Below are 18,466 nucleotides of genomic sequence, written 5' to 3'. Positions count from 1 at the left end.
ATGTGGACGCCCAATTGTTCCAGTGAAGAGGGTCACAAGGAACTTAATGCATAACTATTTGACATCATTAAACTGTGCAAATTACAAACACACACAAAAAAAAAAACAACAAAAAAACATTGTTAGAATCGGACTTCCTAGTGTAAAACAACACAATATGTTGCGGTAATTAGCAGGCTATAAAAAGAGTCATGCTTTCCATGGCAAAGTGGAAAAACAATGAAACTTTCTCCGCCATTGTCAGGCAAAAGCAGGATGTACACACATATGCACACACACTTTGTACGCCCTCAAGAGATTGCATGTCTTGAGGACGCCAGTCGGACTGGAGCGAGGACAACAAGTTCCTAAAATCAGCAAGGAGATTCCGCAGCCAAATGATAAGACAGGAATATGTGGCAAGGTGCAAAACGGGTACTTGGCTAGATCGTGTACTTGTACACAAAATTACTGTATTTTTTTGGACAATAAGCCACCACTTTTTCTTCATGATTTTAGCCCTGCGGCTTATAGTTCAGTGCGGCTTATTGTTGTTTTTTTTGCGCGCCACCAGCAAGCAAATGTGTGTTCGAGGTTTCAATTTATGGAAAATCTATGAAACAGAACTGAAAAGAGGTCAATCAATGGCTGTGCTCAAAGAGTTTTAAAATATATTATTAAAAAATATATATGTCTAAATTGAATAAGAGAATATATCAAATTTGGGGTGAAAATTTTGATGTGTAAATTTGATATCCAGTACACAGTATATATGCTTTTATTTATGTAATTACGATTGTATATATGAATTAACTGCAATGTGTTTGTATGTTTACTAAAATAATATCAAACAATATCAACATTTCTCACCGCCAAAACAACCTTCAGCAAATGAACAATTTGCTCGCTGAGGTGTGACCGAGCGTCCTTACCATGTGGTGAACGAGAGAGAGGGGAGGGGTTGAGAATGGCGGGAGAGAGGAAGAGAGAGCGAGAGAGGGAGGGAGGTTACAAGTCCACGCAGCAGGACAAACGCCGACACACGACGACGGCGCCTCTCCTGCATGGCGCACGCTAACACGCTTGGAAGGTGCTTGGGAATTCTGCAGCTCATCCCGAACATCTGCAGGTGAACCACTTAAATCTATGGAACTCGGACATGATTGGCTAGTTGCATGGTGATGACCCGTTGAAGAACGCGCTTGTCAGCACGAAAGGTGCTGAAAATCCTAGGATTAGCATCCCGGCGTCTGGGGAGAGTCCGCTGGGGTATGTTTTCGCCATGATGGGACAGATTTGGAGGAAGATCAACAGGTTTGGGGATTTTGAAAAAGGTGCTGCGGGATGGTGTGAGCGCCAGATTAGGACACTTAGGGAATTAATCTTCTTTCACTGGGCTTTAAGCGCCACACGACTGCGATAACGCATGACGGTGCACTACCGGCTATTTCGGGAGGAGCGCGCGGGTCACTGTCAATGACGAGCGCCAATTATTCGTGACAAGTTTTGTAAAAAGGGTGATAACCTTCATTCCTGAGAGCTTTATCAACTATTTTATGATCATTGCAGTGGCGCTTGTTTGTGAAAGACTCCGCTCGGCTTCATTTAGATGGTTGAGCCGCGCAGATTGGAAAGTCAGACGGCGTGTTTGCACACTTAATGAAAGCCACCCCAACTGCAAACGTAAAAGACAATCAGGCAAAGGACCGCACAGTTGACTCTCCAGGACTGAGAATGCAACAACGGCATGTCAATGATGTCTCGCTTGAACCCTCCGCCGTCTTTCTTCTGCCTCCGCTCTGCTCGGTTGACCAGCATTACACCATAATGGAAGGAAGACCAGTAAATTCTCACTTGCCTTGCTTTTTTTATGGCTCCTTTCCATTTGCTCTGCTGCCTGTCACAGCAGACAATGTCTTGATTTAGGAGGTAGTATTGGTTGATGTGACAAGTTAAAAGGCCGGATAATGGCACACTGTGATGTTTGTTTGGGGGTTCTTGGTCGCTAGCCAAATAGCTTGCTGCTATTTTGGAGTGTTTATATCTAAGAATTATCAAAACATTTGGGGTGTTTGAACTGACAAATTTTACAGGGGAGCAAGAAATAGACAAAAAAACAAACAAGCTCCTGCAGAGCTTGAAAATAAGCATGCGAAAAGAGAAAAAAAAAAACAAGGGCCCTGACAGTTGTTTTTATCGTAAAGCGGGAAAAATAGAGGGGACGAAAAAATGTCGCAGATCACGTCGTAAACTGAAAAGAACGTAAGGCAGGGATGTCGTACCCCGGGGGTCGACTGTAATGAGAAATCTCCAAATGAAAGAATTTAGTTTGAGTTTCCTTTTACCACACACGCAAGCGAGGTGGTGCAGAGTGAAAGTGATACTGTCACGTGAAATATGAGACAAATAAATAATAGATGGTCTCCAGCGTGTAAATAATAGATAATGAAAAGATAATTTGTCCAAAAACAAGTGAAAATGACATCTTTCCTGCTATCGTCTTCAATATAACATTCAAAAGTCTGTTTTGTGTGGGCGCAGCAGAGAACAGTGAGCGTGGGCGCAAAATAGCAAGACGCCCCCAGACGTTCATGGGTACGATCTTTGCACGCATGAAAATCTTCCCAAGTGTGTAGGTGGTGGACTGCTTGCATGCTCAAACATGCGCCCAAATACATCCACGTTAGCTTTAATGTTGTCCAGATGAACATCTAAAAGTAGGGAGTGTGTGGGAAGCGCGAGTTTAACCCCCCCGCCCCAGCCTTTCTCGGCAGTCATGCTGCAGACCGGATTAAAGACTTCTCGCTGTTCTAATGGGGAATTAATTTTGTTTTGGAATATTGGCGTTTTCTCCTCCACGCGAGTGTATAAACACACTAGAGATTTAGAGCCAGCAGGGTGGTAGCAAGAGAAAGGGTGAGCCAGGGGGTTGGGGGGGGGGCTACAGGTTGTTGTTCTCACAGGGGGGAAATTCCTTTGGTCCCCTCATCTTTTCACTGAGGCAACAGTCCAGTGACTTTCAAGCGGCAAAGAAAAAGGAGGTTCCTTAGCCTATTCTTGAGCAGGACAAACTTCCTCCCGCTATATTTAATGTAAGTCTGAGAAGGTAACGCAGCATAATGTAAATAATGACCTTAGCATCGAAGAGGAAACCACTAATTGAAGGGGTTTGAATTACTTCAGTGGTTTTCGGCGGGTGAAAGCCTTTGGACCTGTTAAGTCCATCAGTTGCTCCGACAGGCTGGGAAACAGCTTGATCTGGCCTTCCAAAAAACATTTGTCTCAGACCCTGTCCTGCTTTTTCTTGTTTTCCAGGTTATTTCCCAACATGTAACCCATTGGCAAGGCACTGACGGCAGCATGCTTCGCCCCCACCGGATTTTGGCTTTGTGCTTCTGGTGTCTTCTCCTGGTTCACAAGCAGGCCTCAGCTGACGAAGAGGGGCTCTGGGGACCAACGCCTTCCAGAGAAAACCCACCCCAGGAGAAACCTGGATCTTCCTGGTGGACCCTGAGCCTGCCCAAACTCCCGTCCTTTCCTTCGCTGCCGTTTCGTTTGCCTCTTTATCCTGCTGAGGGTAAAAGCGAGCCTGCAGAGGTGAACGCAACCGGCCAAGAGCTGCCAGACCCAATCGATCAATCCGGGTCTGGAGATGGGATCGAATCCGAGGCCCCCGCGCTTCCCACCGGCTCCACTCAGTTCCTAAGCGCCGTGACCGAGATAAGGACGGAAAGTCTTCCTGCAGGAACATCGCATTCTCCGCACGGCAGAAGCGACAATGGGACTCTTGTTGCAGTCCCTGCAACACATATCAGAAATACCCAAAATCCCACTAGCTCAAGCACGCTGGAACAAAACGGGACGCATAGACACCCGCCTTGGGACACGACACAAGCACTAACAGTGCAGCACCTACCAAAGGACAACGGGTTTTCCGATAAGCCATCTACACCGATAGCACCAGTAATCACAGTACCTTCTGACGAGACAACAACACACCCTGGAATGGAAACACAACCCTCAGCCTTGACTACGTTGACGAAAGCACAAGACGCCTCTGAAAGTCAGCCCACTCAGAACCCCAGTTTGAAAATCCTCACAACCCGCATTGCCACTACCAGCGGAAAGGTTACTACCCCTAAATTAGATGGTAAACTAACGCCATTTTTTTTAATCTTCAAACAAAATTTTCTTTAAGGATATTGGAATACCGAAAATACTTGATGATTGTATCCTTAAAATTCAGTTTCAAAAATATATTTTTGCAATAAGTCACTGCTGACATCAGGATGAAACTTAAAGGCTCACGTTGTTTTACAACTGAGTTGAAAATTTCGCCTCATATTCCAATGCATTTGCTCCTAGTTTGAAAATAAAACTGCAGTGATACAGTCAACAAGTAGAAAATTAAAATTCATAAAAATGTTTTGCTTTTAAAGACTAAAATCAAATTGAGGAAGCAAACTCCCTCCATAGCCCATCCCCCATCGGCAGAGATGCTATCTTATGCTTAATAACCAGGATAAGACCCTCCTCCAGGTGCAGACGCATCAATCATGTCGGGTTAGAAGGTTAGTTCGAAAACAGATCAGTTGATTAATCCAAGCCTGCGGGGGAAGGGGAAGTTGAGCTCCCTTGAGATTTGCTCAAATCGCTTGGCGGTGTGATTTTCGACCAACCGACCAAATGGTGGATCCAGCGATTGACGCATAATCAATCCATCGCTGTCCCCGACAATAAAACTGGACCCACACCAGGGGTGTTAACATCTGATCTCGCAACAGTAGGATGCATTTGTCACATGGCGTGATTGCCGCGGCGATACCAAACCGCAGTGACGCTCCATGTTCCGCTTGTGTACAATATGGCGACTGGGAGGGGACCACACACCCCTCATACAGCAGCGTATCAGTATTCCGAGCGCACACTCAGCAAAATCATCCACAGCTCCGCTGGGACCGTACGCTGAACATGCTCCAGCTCCTCCCATCCTTCCCCTTTTTTTTTCCCCCTTTTGTCATCTTTGGAGAAATCCCGACAAGCTGCTTTGAAAGCTGAATCGTTTTTGACATGGAAAACTGTCATATAACGGTGCTTAAAATGACAAGGGGATGCTAACAGTACAAGCATTGCACTCGTATTGTTATTGTTACAAAATGTAGTCTTTGGTTTCTAGATGGTTGAAAATGGTAAAATCACAGCACGCTCTCGTCAATATAATTAGGCTATGGAGATCCACATAAAAGTGCCATGGATGAATGGCTGCATAAAAGTGGAGTCCAGGCTGACCCATTTGACAGAACTGGGTTAAGATACGCAGTCCTTCAACTCCAAGTGCAGTGTAGTGTTAAACTATTACCCTGTGTGTGTGTCATTTCACTCTAAAGCCATCCAGAGCTTAAACCGCTCGTTTCTTCGCAGCTAAAGCGCATCAGGCAGGTGTGGCCCCTGATGACTATACGACAGACGTTTCATCGCCACTAACAACGTCTCTACTAGGAGAAACCGGTGAGCTATGCTTTACGCTCCTTCCCCATCCCTCAAACTGCATGTGCTTTCATACAATCTAATGAAAACAGTTTCATTTACCACTATAATATTTTTTTTTTACCAAAAATACTTAAGATGGCTTAGGTATTTGGTTCAAGAATAAATGCATGTATAAAATTAACTACATTTGTAGTGGTATCTCTCGGCACATTTTCTTCTCTTGGAGTTAAATCGCGTAACATCATCGGTTTTATTTTTTGCTCATGTGCGGGAATTAATGGCAATATAATATAAATGCTTACGATGTTCGGCTATAAGTCGTCTGGTATTCAAATGATTTACTCTTGGTTTGAAAACATACTGTTCAAAACCTGGCATTAAAGTACACATGCAGAAACCCTGTTAAATTCTCACGTACCGTCATTTGATAACTGCCGCTGTAAATAATATACACGGAGGAAGTACTGACTCATAAAATTGCCGCTGACATTATTGTCTCGCTGTTTCTTTGACGGGTTACTATATGTACATCTCGTGATGGAAATCGATCTCCGGTGAAATATGTGACCCAGTTCGCCGGAGCAGCTGTAACCCACTTCTTCTGCCGCTCACTCCGGAATAGCAAAAGTGATTTCTCCAAAAATAGATGATTTAAATGTGTCACTTGTTTTAGTCAGGCTGATCCTGTTGATGAGCTCATTGTGCGAAGGTCATTCTTCCACCAAAAGTATGGACGGTTTAATTGCCTCGAGAGGCCTCAGCAGGTGGATTTGGAACAGCTGGGGAAAATTAAATCCTAAAAAGGATACGGCGATCTGTCGTTGGATTTTTTAGCGCTGCAGATGTGACCAAGTCGTTCCCACAGGAATGTGTCACATGAACTAGCGGCACACAGCGGAACCTAAATTTTGCGATCTGTCCTTGCTCTGCGGTCCAACAGACCCGGACTAGACTGTCAGCATTGACGTGAGTGAATAGACCTTGGAACCACGTGGAAAACCTGACTGGATTTTCCAACACACGCCTCCCTAGGGCGGCATCCCGTTTACCCTGGAAAGAAAACACACAGACCGACGCGTTTCTGAGCCACACCTCCTTTATCAATGTTTTTTTTTCTTACCCTCTGGTCTGACGGGATGACATCACAGCGGCACTTAACATTCAGGACATGTTTTTAATCAGGCAAAAAAACATTGTCGAGGATGCCTATGCTTGAACAACAAACCAATAAAATCCAACTGCTGCATCGTGCTCTCAGCCAGGCGTGTTGTAATTCCTCCATCTTGACATTTCCGTTGTAATAATAGTAGTCTTGAACAGTCTTTTCCAAGACCGACTAAATATGGCATTCATTCTGAGACGATACCAAGAGGCTTTTTCTGTTTTGTTTTAGATACTACAGCAGAAAGTTCACAAAACCTTCAAACAGAGACCTGGATGTCAAACCCTGTCACCTTGCTTCCAGACTGCAATTTAGAACACTCAAGCGGCTGCAACCACTCAGACGACTGGGAATCGACGACATCATCGGAAATGAAGCCGGCGCAAAACAACGCAAGCGCGAACCAGTCGAGCAATCCTTGGGCGTTCTCGTCTCCGCTCATGTTGGTTCCGTTATACACGGATTGGAAGAGTGCAATGGCGGCCTGGGGTCTGGCCTGGGAGGCTCATGTGTATGGCGCCGGTTGTGTCTTTGCCATGCTAACGTTAGCCTCGGCACTCAATCTTCTTTGCTTGCCACTGCGCTGTCCATCCGGTTGTGGATACTTTGCTCTGGTCAGCCTGTTTTTACTGGCCGCCGGAGGCACCAGATCTTTCTCCCTCTTGTACGACGCGTACGGCCACCAGGACCGCTTGCCCTCCAGCGAGGCCTCGCTGATGCTCTATGAGGCGCCGTTCCCTTGCCTGACGGCCGCATTCGGCTTGGTTTTCCTTCTGCTATCCATGCGCTCCAGGATGCAACTGTCATATTCTGCCTTCCAAAGACCATGCTTCTTGGCCTGTTTGGTCACCTTGCACTTTGTTGCCGCCTTTGTTCCGGGGACCCTGCTGAAGTTCTCCCAGCAGAAACCTCCGCTTTGCCTGTTCCTGTCACTCGTTTCCCGTGGAGCCTTTGTCGGCCTTGCCACCTTCCTGTCCTCTGCTTATTTTGTGTTCTACGTTTACGTGCGAGCAGATTCCAAGCACATCTACCACCTGAACAACACTTCCCCGACCCCGGCCGAGCGATACAACCGCTGCCCCTTCGCCGAGAGCCGCGATTGGGACCGCGCGGCTCTAACGGTCTGCCTTTCCGCGCTGTTTTGCTTAGCCTGCGCTGGGCTGCAGCTGTACGCGATGCTCAATGCAACGGGTGTCACCGGGGGAGAGGAGGTCTTCCGCCCGTGGTGCTGGTGGGCTTTTCATTTCAGCTGTAGACTGTGTGAACTGGGGGTTTGCCTCACCTTGGCACTGGTTGTGGCACAACCGGTCTACTGCGCCGACCAGCTACCATCCGCCGGAAGCTGTTGGACCGAACTGCTGGCATCCAAAGCGCCAATCCTGCCAGGGACCTGCCAATGGAGTTTAGGGCAGCAGGAGAAACTCGTCATCGTGGACGCGGTTGGCCTCGGCGAGACAGAGAGCCTTCCTCTCTACACTCTCATGGACCAGAGGCTGTCAAGCAGTCTAAACGGGTTGGACTTAATGTACCACAGCAACAGGGCGCTGGCCTATCGAGACCTTGAAGTTGATTCGGACATGAAGGAAGCACAGAAATTTGGAAACGGAGTTGGTGGAGAGCCATCAGGCGGATCCTCCTTCACAAGTGACTCCACGACAGACCTGAGGCCGCCCTCGCCTATCAACCTACGTCGCAGCATCGATGAGGCCCTATTCGGGGATGCTCTTTTTCCCATGAGTCTCTTCAGCACAACCAAGCTCAAAGAGAGCAGCAACTTATCTGTAAACAACCACTGTGCACTCCCCAGTCTCTGTAATCCTCTCTCAGACGACTGCGGCCTTTACCGGACCTCTTCTTGTGCAAACGTAACTTCAAAAGCAGGAGAGATTATGGTCCAGGGTCCTCCATGTCAATCACAGTCCTCTTCTAGCTGCTCGTCTCCCGAGCGCTGGAGGGGGAGCTCCTTGTCCAGCTCTCCGTATCGAGCGTCCATCGGGGACTCTTCACTGGTCCTCTGTCCAAGTCCGGACGTTCGGCAGCAGAGCCATCCTCAGAGGGATTACCAAACGCTGGGCGCCGCCTCGGAGGAGAGCCTGGACCTGGATATGTCGTCCGAGGCGGACCGATCGGTCCAGGAGGAGTTTATGAGCGCTTGCCGACAAATCGATGCGCTCAGCATCTGCAGCGAGACCATTGATTTGTAATGGACACAGATTTGTGGACTTCATCGGGATAACTAAGGGTTTTTGTTTGACAGCTGCTTTACAATTGCATGGTAAATTAATGCTGTTAAATAATACATTCGGGAGCAATGTCCTTAAATGGCCATTTGTGAATGTCTATGCGGGTTTACGTGCCAAAAACACTGGGATTCACACTTTTTCTGCCTAGTAAATCTGTAGAGGATAATAGCCAAAATAACAACTATCTTATCAATTGTTGGCTACGACAGATTGTTTTACAGCATTTGTGTATTACTTAGCACTTAAAAAAATACTATTGAAGTTCATTTCATCTTGAACAAGAACCTACCAAGGATATGTGAGCAAGTGGTGTCCTCTGCTGGCCATTCTCTTAAACATTTCTACATGGACTGCAACCTACTGCATACTAATTTATACAGTTTAATAAAGTTGATTTGTAAACAAATGACTGCGATTTTGTTTTGTAATAAGACAACAGCAGACGAGAACAGTATAACTTCTTTATTTGCTTCACCAAAACAAAAAGTAAAGCAGCTCCCCCTATGTAGAGTGCTTTTTAAACAGGTGGTCTCAAAAAAAACAAAAAAAACCCTCCTAAACCTAGTCTTCTCCAATCAGGATAAAAAAAATTAAAAAAGCAATAAAAACATTTGAAAGTAAGTTGTATGTAGGATAACTTTAAGCTTTTTTTATTTTTGTCCCTCCCCCCAAAAAATACTTTACATTACAAGACCATCAGTCAAGCAAATCTAAGTTGTTAGGAAGAAAAAAAAATGCAGAAATGAGCAGACCACAAGGTAACAGGCTGGTTGTTTTGTTAGCACAAGATTTGACTTTTGAAGTCCCCCCCCCCAAAAAAATGCACGTATAAATACTTTTGGCAGTACGTATGCAGTTATTACAAAGCGGAATAAAAATACAACCGCGTTGGGCTTGTGGAAAAAGAACATGCATATCAAAAACCCTTCATTGCTCTATCCGAAGCACAGAAGAGATTGTACAGCTTTTACATAAGCTAATTGGTGGAAACATACCTGATTATATTCAGTTTTTGGTCCCGTTGTGTGATATTTGGGCTTATGAATGAGCGGAGGCGGCTGTGCTGATTGTAGGCGGCACCCGAGGCTCCAAAGTAAACAAGAACTAACCCCGCAAAAGTGAAAAACACCACAACGAACGTAGTACCACAAAGTGTGACTAGAATGTGTCGTGGGGGGATATATGGAAACCCTGATGTGCCGCTTTTTGCGTGCAAAGCGCTCTCCCCTATTGCCCAGCCCGCACACCTGATTTTCGTGGACAGTCGGGTGTGGAGATGAGATACAGGTGGACATGATGGTGGCTGAGGTGGGAGCTTTATCGTCATCTAAACATTTGGTCACTTTTTGCGTGTGTGTATGTTATGGTGTCCCATCCGCAGCTCAGTATAGACGTTTCTCGTAACTGTCAAAGTGAGACGCGAGGAAACACAATTAGTGATGCACCCGAGGCTACGTTTTTGACAATGATGTTTTTCGTACTAAATGTAAATAGTTAAGCAAGAAGCATGCTCAAAGCTTGTTAAGTTGAAGGAAGTATCTACTTACGAGTGAAGTCCATGGACGCCTCCTTCCACCTGTGCTGACATGGTTCTCTTCTCAAACTTGAGCTCTCCAGAGTACATCATGGAGCTGATAATACAAAATATGCATTTAGCTACTGCTGTTGACTTCTATGTGGGAAAAAAACGGACGCTGTCCTCACCGAAGCACTGAGAGACTCTTGGCCCCGATATCTTGGCAGCCATGTTGGATACCGGCTATGAGGTACGGTACAAACTTGTGGATGGAACCCTTGTCCTGCACGGAGCCTGACACGCCCTGTGCCACCTTTACTGCGTCGCCCTCGCTGTTACGGCAAAGAAATAACGTCACTTCACTGGCTCGCCCTTGTAATGAAAGCCAAAGTGGCTAACGCGCACCTGAAGTAACGTTTCTGGCTGCTGGTGTTTTTCTCCATGGCATCCAGAGAACCCATGCCGCGGTACTTTTTGAGACGCACGCCGTCCGAGAAGAAGTACTCACCGGGAGCCTCGGTGGTCGCTGCCAGCAGTGAGCCCATCATGACTGGTGGGAAAAATGAGGGAAATTATTAGGAATAGGACAAAATCTCACAAAGAATCTCTATTTCTATCTCTATTTCTTACCAGTGGACGCTCCCAGTGAGAGTGCCTTGACCACATGTCCCACAGTCTGGATGCCTCCATCAGCGATGACGGGCACACTAAAGCGCCGGGCGTACTCAGCCACCTTGTACACCGAGGTCCCCTGAGGCCGCCCGCATGCCATAACTGCAAGCACAAACAAAGCAGTGACTCACAGGACAGATGGCGCTAATCGGTGCAGACGTCGCCCTGGCAACCCCGGACAGTAGCATGACCAGTGTGACCATGAGATGTCTCTGGGCTGCGGTTACCATGGGCAACCGTGAGAAGACACATAGAGAACAAAGGTGTAGAGACAGTACCTTCCTGCGTGATGCAGATGGATCCGCAGCCCATGCCGACCCGCAGTGCGTCCACGCCGGCGTCGATCAGATTTTTGGCTTGTGCCGCTGTAACCACTGAGGAGGAAACGGATTGAAATAAAGCACATCTGTAGAAAACTTCATCATAATAATAATAATCGGCGATAATAACATTTAAATGGCGACTACGTGATATTTGAATTTGAAAGCTAAGACTCCATGGATTTACCGTTTCCTCCTACCACTTGCAATTCTGGAAATTTCTGCTTAATGTAGTTGATCATGTTGATCTGAAACACTGAGTTGCCTTGTGACGAGTCCTAAAGGATAAAAAAAAAAAAGTTGTTGCTTTTTAACTTGACAATAAATTTCTTTCAAATTTTTTCAAAAAAGCGTTGTAAAAATGACCCACCAAAACCACCACGTCCACACCCGCCTGCACCAAAAGGTCCAGCCTGTACTTGTCGTCCTCGCGGGTGCCGATGGCGGCGCCGCACAGCAGCTGCTTGCGCGAGTCTTTGGAGGCCAGGGGGTAGTCGCGGTTCTTCTTCAGATCGGTCCTGGCGATGATGGCCACCAGCTCGTCGTTGTCGTTCACGATGGGGAGCTTGCCTTGTTTGCATTGAGAACATCAACAAATGAGTGAGGGTGGAGGAAAAAAATAAATAAATTAGAGGTTAATACCTTTTTTGCTGCGCTGCAGAATGTCATTTGCTTCTTTTAAGGTGACACCAGCCGGAGCGACCACCAGCTCCTCCCTCTTTGTCATTGCCTGAAACAGCAGAGTATTAAAATTCATTTCTCGCATTCAAAATGTATCCGTGGGCAGGATATTGTATAGATTCCCAGCACACACCTCCGCCAGAGGTTTGGTGTGGTCCTTCTCCGACAGGAAGTCGATATCCCTGGAGGTGACGATGCCCACAAGCTTTCCGCCCATTTTGCCCGTCTCGGTGACCGGAATGCCCGAGAAGCCGTGACGCATTTTGGCCTCAAGCACGTCGCCGACTGTCTGGCGCGGGCTCATTACCACTGGGTCCGTGATAAAACCTTGCTCAAATCTCTGAAATATTAATCACATGTATGAAAATAGGAATACAAAAAAAAGACTTAAAAAAGGAAGAAGAATAACTGGGTTGATGATAACAGGGGAGCGCAACTGTACCTTGACCTTGCGGACTTCATTGGCTTGGAATTCAGGTGTGCAGTTGTGGTGGATGAAGCCAATGCCTCCCATTAGCTATAAAGTCAAGAAGATTTTTTTTTTTTTAAATGTGATAATGATAATTATCACTAATAACTTACCGCCATTGCGATGGCCATTGCCGACTCTGTAACAGTGTCCATGGGTGAGGAAATGAGGGGGGCTTTCAATGTGATCTTCTTGGTCAGCGCCGAAGTTAGATCCTGACAAGTGAAAATTTTCAACTAATATTCCATAAACCTTTGTATAGTTCATTCAAAAGAATTATACGACAAGCTGAATGGACAAAATATTAACCTATTTGCTGCTGAAAAAGACTAAATAAATTTAGTATCAGTTTTATGTACGTATATAAAAAAATACTCAAATAGAAATAAGCGTGTTACGCACGTCAGCCACATGAGTGTGCCAATTCCCCTTCGAACTGAGTCAATTAGTGTTTTTCCATGTGCAAACTTAATCAGAGAAGTGCTACTTGCTTCTCATAACACAGGGGAATGTTTCCACACAACAAAAGAATTTCTGCCGCATGGGAAAGTTGAATGACTGATTTCTTATCTGCCCTAATGAAGTAGCGAGCTGCTTTTCTCACATGGTGGAGACAAGGAGAGGGGGAGGAAAAAAAAAAAAACACCTCAGACTTCCATTTAAAGAGCACGCACTGAACTGTGAGATTCCACCTAAGGGATGGGAATATGTGAAGATACACACACATTTGCACATCACACACACACACATGGGCTTTATGGCACCTCGGTCAAGGCTATTTTTGTCTTGCAGTCGGGTCTGAGGTTTGGCACCGTAGAAGTGCGCCTAGACAGGAAAATAGGGCTTTCACCAATATGACGACGGACTCACCACTTCATCTGAGGTGAAATCGATGAAGCCGGGCAGAATCAGGAAGTCACTGAAAGACAACAAAAAAACACATCGATGAGGAGAAAGTCAAATGCTAACATGGCATAGCATGAATGGTAGTGATAGCCCAAATGCCCCCGCCCAAAAGAAATAAATACAGGTCTCATTAGAAATGTCAAAGTACCTAAAAATCAGCGTTTTTTTTGCTATTTACATACAATTGTAGTTAAGAGATTTACACTAAATTAGTCGTATTTAACTTTCTTGATTCTTGTATAGTATTTCAGTTTACAAGGTCCCCCACGCCTACATACATCCGCGTGGAAACCAGCATGAATTCCCGGAAAAACATCTGTTTGCAATTAGCAACCCAGGCAAAGTTCAGCTCCAACAAAACAAACCAAAAAAATGTAACTTGTTTGTCAATGATGGCATTTCATTAAATAAAGAAATAAAAGATGATATATTGATATATTCTGCTCTCCTATCTTGGAAGTTATATAACCTTTCGCCCATTTAAGGAATTCAGTGTGATGTGATAGATATGTGTGAACCAAATCCATACAACCTCAAATTTCACAGTGTGGTATGGAGTCAAGAAGCCAGTAGTCATATGCATAGAGCGCAAAAAAAAAAAAAACCAACAACCAGGCAACACATGAAGGGATTTTCAGTCCAGAGAGCATTCTCTAGGAGGTCATTAAGGGACACAAAGCTGCATTTTGAGATTATACAACAGCACATGCTGGCGACCTTCTAATCAACTTTGGACTGGGACGGCTGGAATTTGACGCACAATCTCTATGTCACGCACTTTTTGGAAGCACTCAGCCTGAAGATCTTTCCTGCCCTTCACATGATTTCAATTGGGGCCATCATGTGAGTTGCCTTGGAGGAGGCCGTGATGTGCACCATTAGGTCGCTAATGGGGAACGCGTCCTTAAAAATCAGCCAATCAATCAAGCGCTGCCATGCACAGTTTTGGGAAATAGTGTTGGGGGTATAATTGCAATCACTTGCCTAATGTTGTAAAATGTGACTTGAAAATGCGTCAAGTTATTGTGATGGTAGCTACATGCTAGTTGCTCCTCCTGTTTTCTGCGAGCAAGTTCAATTTCCATTTTTTCTCCTAACAAATATTAACCTGAAGAGAATTAGCTCTTTGTCTTGTTTTGTAACCAAATTGAAACATGTCTAACTGTTTGGAAAATGCTAACAGCTACATGTTAACTCATTCATTGCCAATAACGGCTACGGACGTCCATTTTTCCTGGGCTGGCATTGAATGAGTTATTCTATTACACGTCACTGGCATGTATCGAAGGAGAGTAATGCATTACTTACTGCAAAGAACTAATTTAGAAGAACATCTAAGGCATTTATTGTCAATGACTGCTATAGACGTCCATTTTTCCTAAGCTGGCATTGAATGAGTTAATCACACTAGCATTAGCTTGATAAAATGTACTCATATGTAACGGCTATTTATATTATTGCTATCGAATGACTTTGTAGTGAACAGCCAGGTCTAATTTGATTTGCTGACCTCTCCAGAACTCGAGATATTTTTTTTTCCATGAATATGTCCAATATGTTCCGCATTAATACGTTCCACTGTCAGTCCATTGTTGATCCCACGACGACTGATTCCTGAGAAAATGTGGGTTCTCTTTCAGCATGGCGTCACAGTGTGATTGACCTCATGGAGCGTTTTCATTTATTTATTTTATTGAATAAGGACAATCATGATGATTTCGTATACATTTTCAAACTGGCTTGTTCTACTCACTTGTAAGTCAACCCATCTCCTTTAGAGCATAGCTCTTCTGCCGTTTGACCGTCCGAGTGTTGGTCACATCTGCTGGTTCAGAACGTGTTGGCCATTACAAAGCGCTAAGTGATGACACACGTGGAAGTGTGTGCCTTTCCAAAGCGAGGCGGAAGGGAGGAGGGGAGAGGTTGATGTCTTACTTGTATGTGAGGCCATCGCCGATGGAGAAGAGCTGCTGCGCGGAGAGACCGTCCTCAGGGACGTAGCCTGTACCGCCGCTGATTAAATAATCTGCCATGCTGTAACAGAATAAAGTAATTACTATACAAGCACTTTTTCTTTGAACGTTAAGTAAACATGTTTATGCATTTTCCTTGAGATTGGCTGTATCTAAATCCCTGCACAAAACACTCAATCAGGCTTAAAATGTAACATTCATTAGAGAGCAATTCTTTCAATGTACCCCTTGGAAATGGTTTTGGGTAGCCGCAGAAACATTTTGAAGCAGGTAACAATTAAGCATACATGTCTGTAAAGAACCAAGCACACACTGTCTCTTGATGATGTCATATATAGAATAAACTCGTTTTGACCAGAAGATAAATGAAAGGGAAATGCCAATTTGGCAGTGGTCCAGTCGCCAAACGTAACAAGGGTTAAAAAAAAAAAAGTTGCATGAGTTTTAATTTAAAAAAACAAAAACGCCAAGCTTGACGCTTATTTAATGGCTTGGTGACCTACATTGCAAGCGAGCAAACATTAGCATCCGTGTTCTTTAAAAGGCTACATTATGAGAGATGACGTTTATAAATAGCTCCAATGTCCGACCGATTTGACGGACAGGACTCTTTGCTTCATAGGCGATGCATTTGCCTGGAATTAGAAATAAATTGCTCCACGGACAAGGGAGGCAACGATAATTTTGATGTAATTTGAAACGGATTTCTGCGTTCTGATAGAGTAAAAGTGTATGGTGACGCTTATTACACGTTTATAATGTTAAAAATTGTTGAGAAGGTGAAAAGTAATTATTGAAAACAAGAATGACGTTTGAGTGCACAATAACATGGCCAGACAGTCCTAAATAATTATTTAAATAAACAACAAAACTGCATAAATAGCAGTGGGTTGAAATCTTACGATGCATTTATGGACAGTCATTTGCACGGAAAGAATTTTTGCATTCTCACAATTAAAAGTGCACGAGAAGCCACTTTTGGGGTCAGATCGCGCAGGGATGCATATAAAGCCGTAGTTAGCGTTAGCATTAGCACCATGCTACACTTGCTACGATGTGCGCATGTCCGCTGTCTGGTGTCAACTTGACCGTTTTTTTTTTCCCCGAGGGAAAAAATATAAGGTTTTCTTTTAACATGAGCGCCGATTTAACCCGAAAAATGCAAGGCGATCTCCGGGCTTTGTAATTCAACGCGATGCGTGTGTAGCGAGGATGCTAACAGTCATGCTAACGTCGGCGTGAGTTTACCTCGAGGAATAAATGGGAACAAGACACGTCAGCCGCGGCTCCAAAAGTGAGTTTTCTACAAAAAAAAAATAAGTACGGCAAAACTCGGGGGTTGAATATCTACCAGCCGCCGCCTCGTTACATCCCCTTTTTGCGTGGAGGCGTGTTCAGATCCCCGCGTGCTGATGCTGCAGCGGCTAGCCACGCCGTTCCCGAGTGACGTCACAAACGTCGAAGTTCGCATAAGTCCACGTGGAAGGACTATCCCCCCCCCCTCTGCGTTGCTATGTGAACCGACCGGATAGTCACGTGACTTGATTTCTCAACTGTTTCATTTTTTCAAGAAATGTAAACGGAGAAAAAACTGAGAAAAAAAACGATATATATAGATATATATAGATATATACATATATATTTTTTATTATTATTATTTTTTAACCGACTTTTATAGTTATATTGTTGTTATGTATTCTATTATAAATTATTCAAAAATACATTTCACACAGTTCGAAAAATTACTGTGTATGTTTAATGTGAGTAAAAGTTTGAGGGTGCACGTATTTTTTGTTGAATGACAGTTTCCCGCATAGTTAGAAATATTGACTCGGTCGTCGTAAAAATGTTGTGCATGCACACTTTACGTTAGTTTCATTCATTATTCCTCCTTTTATGGCAACGCGCGCAGAAGAGCAATGGCGGGACGGTGACGCTTTGTTCGCTTGTGAGTGGTTACAAAACCGTATTTATAGTACATTTTACCGCTTAATTCAAAGTTGAAAGGGATAGACATGGGTCCCAAGATTGCTAGTGATGTTAAAGAGAGAAGTAAGAAGATGATTTATATGGAAACGAAGCTGGAGATAATCAAGAAATACGAAGCTAGCCTAGCCTAGGCTACCCTAACAAGCGCCACTCAAAGGTAAATACATCCTTTCTATATTTTTTATTCATGATGTTTTCTGATTGTGTACATGTATACTATATATACATAGCACTTACTAAGCTATTTTGGTACAATTTTTAAATATGTATGTACAAATTTGATGTTTTTACCCGGAATTTTAAACGCATTAGCTATTTAACATAAAATTGGATTGCCCGCCATAATGTCCAAGTTTGATGATAATAAGGACAGGCTTGTGAAAAATTCCCGGACACCCAGGGGTTAAAATTGATTTTGACTTCACGGCCATACCGACAGAAACTAGAAGTACAATTTGGCCATTATGTTTGACATCCTTGCACTCAAGTAAATGTGGAAATTTTGAAGCTATCTTGTCATAAAAGTGAGGCTTAGGTGACTGGGAGGGATTTGATTTGAATGGCTGAAAGTGGGTCATTGGCCGTACGGCTCAGTGGTTCCTTTTCCCGGGATTGCCCCGCAGTGATCCAGGAGAGCCTTATTTTTAAAAAGCTTGCACTAAGTCTTGTTTTTGTTAACGTCAGGCACTAAGAGAGAACGGCTATTATCGGGAGTGGGCTTGGGTACCGCTCAACCTTCAATCGGGACGTCCTACCTCTCCGGGCCCAACCCGGCTTGGATGCGGGTGGCGCTGTAACGCTGCGCCGCCGTCTCGTGCCGGACGTAAAGCTCTCCTCGGGCGTGCGCGTCTCCCATCATCTTCCTCCGCTCCACCTGTTGGCTCCCATAGACGTCCATCTCTGTGTCTAGTTCGACCCAGTGCCTTGCGAAGAGTAGGCTACCACATGCGAGAACAACCTTGAAAGTTGTTGGACAAATATGCTTATCTGGCAGCAGCAGGAGATGTTCCCATGTGGTGAGGACTCACAGGATGCACCTGCCTTGAGGAGAGACAACAGGCGTGTC

At 44.7% G+C, this 18,466-nt stretch overlaps 2 protein-coding genes across 10 annotated transcripts; one reads left to right on the top strand and one right to left on the bottom strand.

Moving 5' to 3' along the window:
- Positions 1 to 967: 967 nt before the first annotated feature.
- prrt4b (proline rich transmembrane protein 4b) lies at positions 968 to 9,274 on the top strand. The gene is made up of 4 exons (XM_088407106.1): positions 968 to 1,108; positions 3,295 to 4,129; positions 5,401 to 5,487; positions 6,863 to 9,274. The coding sequence occupies exons 2-4, from the start codon at positions 3,340 to 3,342 to the stop codon at positions 8,833 to 8,835; spliced, it is 2,850 nt and encodes a 949-aa protein (XP_088263232.1). The 5' UTR covers positions 968 to 1,108; positions 3,295 to 3,339; the 3' UTR covers positions 8,836 to 9,274.
- Positions 9,275 to 9,321: 47 nt separating this feature from the next.
- Positions 9,322 to 18,415, bottom strand: impdh1b (IMP (inosine 5'-monophosphate) dehydrogenase 1b). 9 transcript variants are annotated; one of them, XM_088405810.1, is made up of 16 exons: positions 18,156 to 18,415; positions 15,374 to 15,472; positions 15,192 to 15,260; positions 13,403 to 13,451; positions 12,646 to 12,747; positions 12,506 to 12,580; positions 12,197 to 12,403; positions 12,025 to 12,112; positions 11,753 to 11,952; positions 11,570 to 11,660; positions 11,341 to 11,436; positions 11,021 to 11,164; positions 10,796 to 10,940; positions 10,579 to 10,722; positions 10,422 to 10,505; positions 9,322 to 10,278 (listed from the first exon to the last, which is right to left on the bottom strand). In XM_088405810.1, exons 1-16 carry the CDS (start codon positions 18,296 to 18,298, stop codon positions 10,257 to 10,259), a joined length of 1,758 nt encoding a protein of 585 aa, XP_088261936.1. In that variant the 5' UTR covers positions 18,299 to 18,415; the 3' UTR covers positions 9,322 to 10,256. The 9 variants fall into 9 exon arrangements, with proteins under 9 accessions (XP_088261936.1, XP_088261944.1, XP_088261940.1 ...); XM_088405818.1 differs by having other exon boundaries at positions 15,192 to 15,263; positions 18,156 to 18,387; XM_088405814.1 differs by lacking the exon at positions 18,156 to 18,415 and adding an exon at positions 16,660 to 16,859 and having other exon boundaries at positions 15,192 to 15,263.
- Positions 18,416 to 18,466: the final 51 nt, after the last annotated feature.

The sequence above is a fragment of the Hippichthys cyanospilos genome, chromosome 22, assembly GCF_059441005.1.
Source record: "Hippichthys cyanospilos isolate Australia breed blue-spotted pipefish chromosome 22, RoL_Hcya_1.0, whole genome shotgun sequence".
NCBI classification, from domain to species: domain Eukaryota; kingdom Metazoa; phylum Chordata; class Actinopteri; order Syngnathiformes; family Syngnathidae; genus Hippichthys; species Hippichthys cyanospilos.
Note: the sequence above shows the minus strand (reverse complement) of the source record. Positions and strands in the feature narration are given on the sequence as shown.